Below are 9,775 nucleotides of genomic sequence, written 5' to 3'. Positions count from 1 at the left end.
TGTGTTGCCTGGAGCATAGCTTGGGGGAGGGATCTTGTTTACAAACCACAGACACCAACCTTGCCTGACTAGAGCAGAAGAGGGATTTGTTGCAGGACGTCAGTCAGGTCTGGGAATCTCTAGGAAGACGGGAGAAACTTGAAAGGCTTGAAAAGAGGAAGGACCAGGGGGATGCTGGGCCCTCAGCTCCACTGCCAGCAGTGACTGCATCACTACCCCACAAGCCTAGGCCTGATTGGCTGGGTCCAAGTCTCCTTTGCTGATTTTTACCCAAGCCCCCAACCTCAGTAGTGGAAGTGGGGGTACTGCCTCCCTTCAAGACTCAAGGGATAGGGAATTTCCCCAAATGGAAGATGGGTTCAGATGATTTGCTGCCTAAAAACCCTGACAAATGTCTAATACACTTGGACATTTGGGGATATTCATTTCAAGACCTAGAAAGAACTTTCTTCCTCTTCCAATTATGTTATCAAAACTGAGCTTATACACCTCTCCTTTGGAGAGCCCCAGTGGGTCAGCCAGGCTTGAGGAGGGCGGTTGGTGGTGGGAGCTGAAGGTGAGGCATGGGGGACCTGGAGACCTACCATGCTGAGGACCTGAAGAGGCAGCTCCACTTGTGTGCTAGAGAGGCTGATCTGAGGGTGGGCTGGGGTGGTATGAAACATAGGTCACACGCTCCTCTCTATGTGTGCATCAGCCCTGTGTATGCAGAATCAATGTGAAGTTCTCAAATATACACGTGAAAATCTGCTTTAGTGTTTGTAGCTGCAAACACCAGGGACAAGAACATTGTTCATGCAAACGTTCAGTGTATTTCTGGAAGTTGGGCACATTAAAAGGCTTGTGTATGTGTATTTAAAACCAACTGACCCCAAAGTGAGAAATCTCTGCTTCTGGGTTTGTTTTCTGAGGCGTATTGTCACTAAGTGCAACTGGTTGGGAATTTTAAATGGTTGTATTCATACCAAAAGCATTAGTTCTAACAGCCACGCTATTGAACACAGAACAATGCTCACATTGTGCCTTTTTATAAAAAACAGATGGGGCTCCTGCTGAGGCAGTTGCGGGTTCTAACATTATGCTTTGCTTCTCTCCTTCAAACACTGTGGGCGGGGCCTCCGCTCCAAGGTCCTCAGCCTAGCCGGGCAGCTCGCTTCCGGACACGTTCTGGATGGAATCTACTGATTTCTGCCTTTTGCCCTGTACAGTCACCATTGCATTCTCTCATTGTGATATTCTTAGAAACACACTTAACGTCGTCCACTAGGCCAGTGGAAATTGCATACCTATTTCAGACAAAGCACTCTCAGCCCGGGATGGGCATAAGGAGCAGAGTCTGCCATCGTCCCGTTAAACTGCACTTGAGTTCTGTGCTGGGTTTTTCCGCGGGGGAAATATGAGACTTCTGTGCTTGTCCCTATCCAATCTGGAGAGCCCCCAAAATAGGGCCATTTCCTGCGCCTGTCCTTCCATCTGGCCTCTTTCTCCTTCCTGCTCCAGTTTATCTCCCCTCGACACCGTTATTCCTTAAGACGGCAAGAAGGAGCTCATCATAGGTGTTCGGTATTGGCACCACAGACCAAGACTTTTGCGGGGACCAGAAGCCCAGTAAATTCCACCCTCCAGGACACTGCCAGCAGAGGGCACTGTTCTCCTTATGATGAAAGTTTCTATCTGCACTTGACCACACACAGCCTCCCCAGCTACCAGACCCTCTGGGCTAGCCACAGGGACCTTTGCCTTGCCTTGCTGAGCAGTGTCCCTGCTGGGCCTGAAAGCTAGGGTTGAGCCTTTCTGCTTCTGTCAGAAAGAAATTTTGGCCAGCCAACCATGGGAAGGCTGGCTCGCTTTCCTTTGACACTAGGCCTTCGTTGTAAAGTTGTTGGTTAATGAGAAGTGAGGAGGAGGGAAGCCGGGGGTGTTGATCTCAAGTATCGGTGTCAAAAAGAGCCTTACTTAGTTCTCCAGGGTGGAAAAGAGGGTTTCACGGGTCTCTGTTGGGGTTTCTGCCCCCACCTCCTTAAGCCGCCTGCGCCCCCGCCTGCTCGTCCCGCCCCCAGCTCCGCAGCCCGCGGCGATGCTCCCTGGCTCTCGGGAGGGCAGGCTTCGGCTGAGGTTGTTGCTGGGCAACAGGCAGCCCCGCGGCCGCCTCCCCCGCTCGCCTCATCCCGCCCCCGCGGCTCCTCCTAATATGGATTTAATTAGTGTACTTTTTACCTTCAGACTGTAAATTGGAAACGGAATAGGGAAGCAATGTTCCGCGGCGCCCCAAACCGGCGCGCAATCTGTCTCGAACAGCCTGCTCGGCACACCACGTACTTCCCGAGCGGCTGGTGTAAACCTCAGGGATCCTCACAGGAACAAATCGCGGGGCTCTTCATGTAAAGCACAAGCTTAAGAGGAAATTTAGGTTAATTGTGGTTGAGGACTGCAGAGAGAAAAGGTGAAAGGGGAATGTGGGGGCGGAGGCGGGGGGCGGGGGCGGCAATTGCTATAAAGCAATCCTCTCAATGACCCCGAAGTGTTACTGTCACAGCCTGGCCACAGTTTAGACAGTCACGATGGGTGTTTACCTGTTGTCTTTGAAATTTAAATCAGCACCAACTTCCCACTAGGAGGGCTTTTTTTTTCCTCTGAAGGAGTGGTCTGGACATTCCCTTCCACACCACCTCCATGTTTCTCTCACGGTCTCTCCCTTCTTTCCTCTTCCCTGCAGTAACACCTGAGGCCACCTCTGCTCCACAGGTTCAAGTCCAGAGATGTGGCAGTTCTGGATGGGTGAGGCCAGGACAGAGGTTCAAAGCAAAAAGCTATCTGGAGAGCAATAGTCTATTTATGAAACCATTTTAAAAGGTCAAATAATTTCTTCCAGGAAAAGGCCAAAAAAGAGAACATGAGTCCTGGGTGGACCCAGCTTTATAACTGTGTGTTGAGTGATGATTTCAGTGTAGCTGGCTGAGTGACGGCTGTTTAGGTCTGGAAGGTGGGGGTAGGGATGCTAGAGGAATGTTCATTAAGAAAGACATTGTTATATCTATTTTAACAAAAGTGATATCACATACAGAATATGGGATAATTTCCCTTTTGTGGGAATATATTTTTCCTAGCAGAGTCGATTGTTATTTATGTATACGAATACTCACACTGTAAAAGAATAGTGATAGTGTTAAAGCAAAGCCACAAATCAGAGCTATTTTGTTTTGGAATGCGGCCAGATACACCTGTGGGACCAACTCGGCACCCCTGGTAATATTTCAGGATGGTATTGCAATTCACAAAGAGCTCTACATACTCATTCCCTATGCTCCACCCTCCTAATAGCCTGTAGGATAGGTATTGCCAGTCTTATGTCCCACAGAGGAGGGAGATGGAGCTTGGAGAATTGGGTGATTTGCCTAAGGTCACTAAATGAGTACAGGGCTGAGGTGAGACCACCTTGCTTTTCTGCAACATGACATTGTAATGGAAAAGAGCACCAGGATGCCATCCCCATTCTGACAGTTGCTAGCTGTGAGGCCTGGACAAGTTACTTACAATTTCTCTAGGCTTGTTTCCTCACTTTAAAATCAAGATACTAACAGTACATCCCTTATAAGGTTGTGGTTAATACCTGGCAGTTAAACATGGGTCATATATGCATTACCCATACCCTGGTCTCCATTAGGCGAGTGAGACATGCTCAAGAACAACCTCCAACCTCCTTTAAAGGAAATGTAAAACTTTATTAAAAAGCTTGCTCTGGATATGACTCATACACATCTACATCAACAATTAACTTCTCCCCCATTAAAAGGAGTGATTTTCTTCCCTGTGACAATTCTAACCAGCTAAATTACCTTCACATATAGGCAACTATTTTTTTTTTGGTCAGTTGTTGGAAATACCCTTCTACAAGTGTACCTCCTGCTAGGCAATATATGGTTCTTAAAAACTTTCTATATGCATATCAAACTATAATTTCCTACTGACTTACCTTATAGTTTCAGAGAGTCTTGGCCTACAAGGAAAAAAGCAGTGGTTTCTCACACCTGAGTTTTAGGTTTATTGATCCTAAACTCTTGCCAAATGTTTTACTTTACTTGGAAGGCTTTCGGTACACTGTTCTGAAACACAAAGATTCTTCTGGCAGTTCAAGTAACCCTCCTCTGACTTAAGTGTGCCCTAAACATGAGTTATTGTTATTACTACTTTGTTGGTTTAGATTTTGTCTTTCTCAAGGCACCTCATACCTGTGTTTGTGACCTTTGTTACCTAACTGTCTCAGTCAAGCCTCTCTTTTACCATGGAAAATCTCTAATATTTGATTCTGTCTTCTAGACCTTCAGCTACTCAGATTGCTATAATTATTGCCTCCCCCAATTTTTCTACAGAGGCAGAAGATTTAATTTGCATTTTAAAGTAATTTATGCAGCTTAGCTAGAGTTCCAGGCAAGGAATGTGGGAAAGGTCAGATCAGGGCCTACATTTACCTACAGTTTCTGGCTCCCATATCCGTGTGTGGTTGACTCCTTTATTTTGCAGAGCAATCCAAACTCTTTCAATAATAGAATGCTTGAAAGAAGCTGAAGAAGGATGAAGAGAAAAGGAAGAAATTAAGTAGATGAAAAGAAAAAGACAGTAGCAAGAGCTGTAGAATGTTTAAAGGAAGTACATCATCACACAAGCAGGAACAAAATGGGAGACTGTTTATTTCATTGCTTAAATCACAACATTCCATGAAGGACTAACTTAAATAATTTCCGAAGCCTCACTGATATACATATATATATATATATATATATATACATATATATATATATATATATATATGGGAGGGGAGCTCCACTATCCTGTGCCACAAAAACTATTTGATGTAACTAATGACATGCAAACACAATTTGCAAAAGCAGAGCATTATCACAATATGATACAAAAAAGGGTTGGTTGAGCAAAGATTCCATATCTTTAAAACAGAAGAAGAGCCATTATAATTACTACACTGTGTTGAACCTGGGAAATCTTGGCAATATCTACAAACCTGCTCTATTACAGACAGAAGCAAAGGTCCAGAGAAGTTAAGCCAGTCCTCCAAGATCACTGAGCAAAGAGATTCTGCATTTGCTATTTTGTGTAAGTTGTCTGCTTTCAGATGGCTTTCAAAAATGGATATCACGTACTTTTTGTTTGTAGAGAACTTTCATATAATATTTCACATAATATAGTTGCTTCTTAATTGCATCCATTACTATTTACCAGTTATTTTTCTGGTGTAATGCTTTGACTTTTTTTTTTCTTTAAATATTCACTTACTGCACCGAAAGGCTCAGCTGGATTGAAAACCACTGGTTCAGAAACATGGCACAGTGGTGCAATTCACAAATAAATCACACTTAAAATAATTAAATATTCATGCAAAATTAAAATAGCCACGGTCAGTGCCAAAGACATGTTTATATTTCACCATAAAGACAACCACAAATTAAAAGTATTTGCCAAGATGTCTCTTTTCTCCTGTTAAATCACCTATACTCGCAAGTTGCACTTGTTTCCTAATATTATTTAGCTTTCACAGTACAACTGAATTAATTACATTCACAATGGTCACAATGATTATTCTGTGTTCAAGACTCTAGAATCTTGATTGCCTAAAATGAGGTAGATAAATGTTTAAGGGTTTTGTTGGTTGGGACTAATTTCCTTTAGATCTTGATCATCTATTTTTTTTTTAAAATAGAATTCCAAAATATTTAGCAAAAGATTGAAAATGTCTGAGCGTTTTGCCTAAAAATGGAAAAATATAATTTCAAAAGGTTATTATGAAAGTTGTTTTACCTCATTTCAATTTAAAAACAGGATAAAAGCATCAAGTTACAAAATCACTACATATCTTAAACCTGACAAACAACCCAACATCACACAACATTTAAAGAGACCCTTGCTCTAGTTCTGGCTTGGGAGTGTATAGATGCAGAAGCATTGGATTAACTCACTCAGGGGCCAGACCAGCTGCTGCCCCTTAATCTGTGATCTTAAATTTCAAGTTTCCTCCAAAGTTCAAGCCTGACTTCTGGAGTTCTTCATATGAGGCTCTCACTGGGATCTTGAATCCCGTCTCTGGAGATGGGTCAAGCTTCGGACAGAAGCTGGAGGCGGAGGCCCACCTGGGTAAAACAAGCTGCAGTGGACAAAGCTGGAAATAGGATGGAGCCGCCAGGTGTTGGGCCGCCATCTTGGGCAGGCTTAGACTGTGATGGGCAGGCCCGGTTAGATCAACCACGCTGTAGCCTCAGGGACCGTCAGGTTGTCGAGGGCAGGCTGGGCGCTAGACCAGCGAAGGGCCCCGGAGTGGGTCAACGAGAGATTTCTGAAAAGGCCGGCAAGCCACCGCGGGTCTTTGTCTTTTTACGAGGAGCCATGGGCGAGGCACCCAAGAACTTGCTGATGGAGCCTGACTTCCTCAAGCTGCGAGCCACGTCCTGGAGCATCAGGTCGTCGGCCAGGACGCCCAGAAACGTGCTGGTGGTAGAACTGAGGATGCTGGCGGCCACCTGCACTGGGCGCCGAGCCGCCAGACTGCCACTACCACCGCCGGTCGCATCGGGCTCAGTAGAGCCTCGCAGGCCGGGGTCGCCGAGTAGACGGCGCAGCGCATATGAGGCGCCGGGCCGCAGGTACTGGTAGGCGCGCCGCCCGCTGTGGTCACGCACGTGCACCTGCGCACCCAGGCGCACCACCAGCAGCACGGCGGCATCCTCGTGGCCGTGCAGAGCGGCCAGGTGCAGCGGCGTGTACCCGCCATGCGAGCGCGCGTTCACGTCGACGGGCGCGCCCCCACGCCGCGCGACCTCCACCAGCTGCAGCGCCATCTCGCGGTCGCCACTCTTGGCGGCCCAATGCAGGGCCGTGAAGCCAGACATGAAGTCGCGCTTGGCCGCCAGGCCGCTGTCCCGCAGCAGCAGTCCGTGCAGCTGGTGGGTCCAGCGGCCACCGGCCGCCCGCACTAGCCACTCGTGCTCGGCCGGCTCCAGGGGCACGGCGGACGGCGGCGGCGCGGCGGGCACCTCCTCAGTGTCCGGGCTCAGCAGGCGTGGGCCGGCGCGCGACAGGCGCCTCAGGTGCGGGGAGCGACCCGGGCCCAGGCTGAGGCCCAGGCCGGTCTCCTCTACCGAGAGCCGCCGTAGCAGCAGTGGGGAGCTCCGCGGGCTCGGCTCCTCCGACAGCTGCCGGCGCAGGCCCTGCTCCTCCGCCCGGACCCGGAGCGCAGCGGGGCCCGGGACGCAGCGCACCGGCAGCATGCAGGGCTTCTGCGGCGGCGCGCGCGGTGGCGGCCCTTTCGTTGCCCCAGGCCCAGGTTCCAGGTCTGGCGCTTCGGCGTGGGGTAAGGCCGCCTCTGATGGTGCGCTAGACGGCGGGGCGACGTCTGCAGAGAGTCCGTCGGAGGGCTGGTCTAGCTCAATGGCTGGAATCCCGGGGTCGGAGGGCCCCTCTGACACCTGGACCGGGCCTAACAACAGCTCCCCAGTTGGCTGATTGGGCTCCGAGGCCGGAGCCCCGGGGGTGTCCTGTGGCTCTGATGGCGGGGCCAGGTCGTCAAGTGGTTCCACCCACCGCTGCGCCGAGGCCGAGGATGGAACCCCCGAGGCAGCGGTTTCCCCTTGTGAGACAGAAGTGATGTTCGACGGCGGGGCTGGTGCCCCGGGGGTGCTGGGCGGCACGCAAGAGGGCAGGGGCTCTGGATCCTCCCGGGCCCGCGGCTTCTTCCTCAGCACCACGAACTTGACGCCGTCGAACTCCTTCACCACGGCCACGTCATTGACGAACTGCTTGAAGCGGTCCCTGCGGGCAGCGCGGCCGCGCGGGTCGCCCGCATCCAGCAGCGGCTTGAAGCGGCTCACCAGCTCCGAGTTGCGCACCTTTCCGCCGTGCTCCTGCAGGAAGCCCAGTACGGCCGCCTGGCTCACCCCGGCGGCCGCAGCAGCCGCGGCGGCGGCCAGCGCCATGGTCAGCTCCCCGCGCAGGGGAGCGGGAGCCGCCCCCTCCCGCCGGTTTCCGGCTGCTGGGGCAGGTGGACGTCGCGGCACCCGCCGGGACGCGCCGGAGGCGGTGGTTCCAGGAGTCACGTCCGCCTCGGTCAGGCTCACCTGATCGTTTTCACCGAGGCCTGACGGGCGTGTCCCCGAAGCTGGACCTCGGTCACGCCGGCGCCGCAGGGCCGAGGTGTCTCCGGGAGCAAGGCGCTGGGGGCCGCGGCGTACACCCCCCGCCGCAGCCCCGCCGCGCCCCCAGTCTCAGGGGTAGGTTTCTGCCTTTATAGTCTGTCCAATGGGCGCCGGGCTCCATCCTCCGCGCGCGGTGCTCGCCTTACAGGTGACAGCTGCCACCAGCGCCGCGGAGGGAGTGAGGCAGTGGAAATTCTCCACCCCTCCCTAATGCGGGAATTAAAGGCGCAGTGCCACGCTTCAGCTCGGCTACAGGTTGCTAGGTGGGTGTGTTCCCCTGGGATGCCGCTGTCGACCCGCAAGGCAAGGATTTTTATTTCTTTGAGAAATATTTAACCACCACAAAATACCGGGCAATTATTTAAAAGCAATAATTTATTTAAAGACCATCAATATGTCTCCAATTGTTGATTGCGTTTCATACAGGAAAACACTTCACGCAATTTGCAGCAGAGACAGTTCGCTGTGCGTGGCAATGTATGTTACCCGAGGTTTAGAGGAGACGTTTTAAAATACGTCTCATGATAAAATAATACATTTCCACACGGAATTTTGGGAATAAAACCGCAGGAAAACATAAAGAAGGAAAAATGTCCCTTGAAATCACCATTAACATTTTGAAATATTTTTCTTCTCCTCCCCATACACGTGTGTATACATGTTTATGCTTTAAAATAAGAAAGCAAGATTGGAATCATGCTATGTTTTAAAAACTTCACTTAATCCACAAATATTTGTTGAGCACCTAGTTTGTGCCAGGACCTTTTCTCAGGCTGTGGCACATCAGTTAGCAAGACAAATAAAAACCCCAGAGGTAATCGAGCTCACATGGTGGGGGGCGGGGGGAACAGAATATAGTGAATCTGAAAACGGTATAATATGCTAAATAAATACTGTGGAAAAAATAAAGCAGAATAAAACAGAGGAGGGCAGGTTGCAATTTTGAACCCTGTGTTCAGAGTAGGACTCATTGTGAAGGTCCCAATTAAGCAAGGACTTGAAGAGATCGGGAAGTTATGTAGCTGGGTGGAGGAAGAAGCTCTTTCAGTTGAGGGCATGGCCAGGGCAAAGGTGGGATCAGTTTCTTAATTTACAGTTACAATACTGCTAATGTATAACCAGAGGCACCATATCATAATAGTTAAAGAGAGCAAGACTCAAGTCAAAATTCCCAGCTCTTGAATCCTATCTCTACCTTGGACGACTTGCTTGACCTCTCTGTGCCTCAGTTTTCCTATCTGTAAAGGGGGGATGCTAATAATAGTACTTATCTCATCAGGTTGTTGTGAGGATTAAGTGAGAACACAAAACACTTAGAACAATGCTTGGCCCACAGTAAACATTCAAATTATTATTAGTAGTATAGCCACTACTATTATTATTACTCTTTGAAAAGAAAAAGAGAACAGTAAAATGTGAAAGGTCCCTCTTTCCCCAACCCCATTCCCCAGAGGTAATTTCTGTCTTCAGCCTTCTTTCCAGAATGCATATGATTTAATCCTCTTTTTTCTCTCACTTTGTATTGTGAACATTTCCCCCATGACAATAACTATTCTTTAAAAATATATGATTTTTTT

General features: G+C 49.3%; 1 protein-coding gene across 1 annotated transcript; it reads right to left on the bottom strand.

Moving 5' to 3' along the window:
* Positions 1-4,833: 4,833 nt before the first annotated feature.
* Positions 4,834-8,322, bottom strand: SOWAHA (sosondowah ankyrin repeat domain family member A). Its single transcript, XM_058540324.1, has one exon. It carries the CDS (start codon positions 7,977-7,979, stop codon positions 6,330-6,332), a length of 1,650 nt encoding a protein of 549 aa, XP_058396307.1. The 5' UTR covers positions 7,980-8,322; the 3' UTR covers positions 4,834-6,329.
* Positions 8,323-9,775: the final 1,453 nt, after the last annotated feature.

The sequence above is a fragment of the Diceros bicornis genome, chromosome 1, assembly GCF_020826845.1.
Source record: "Diceros bicornis minor isolate mBicDic1 chromosome 1, mDicBic1.mat.cur, whole genome shotgun sequence".
Classification (NCBI taxonomy): domain Eukaryota; kingdom Metazoa; phylum Chordata; class Mammalia; order Perissodactyla; family Rhinocerotidae; genus Diceros; species Diceros bicornis.
Note: the sequence above shows the minus strand (reverse complement) of the source record. Positions and strands in the feature narration are given on the sequence as shown.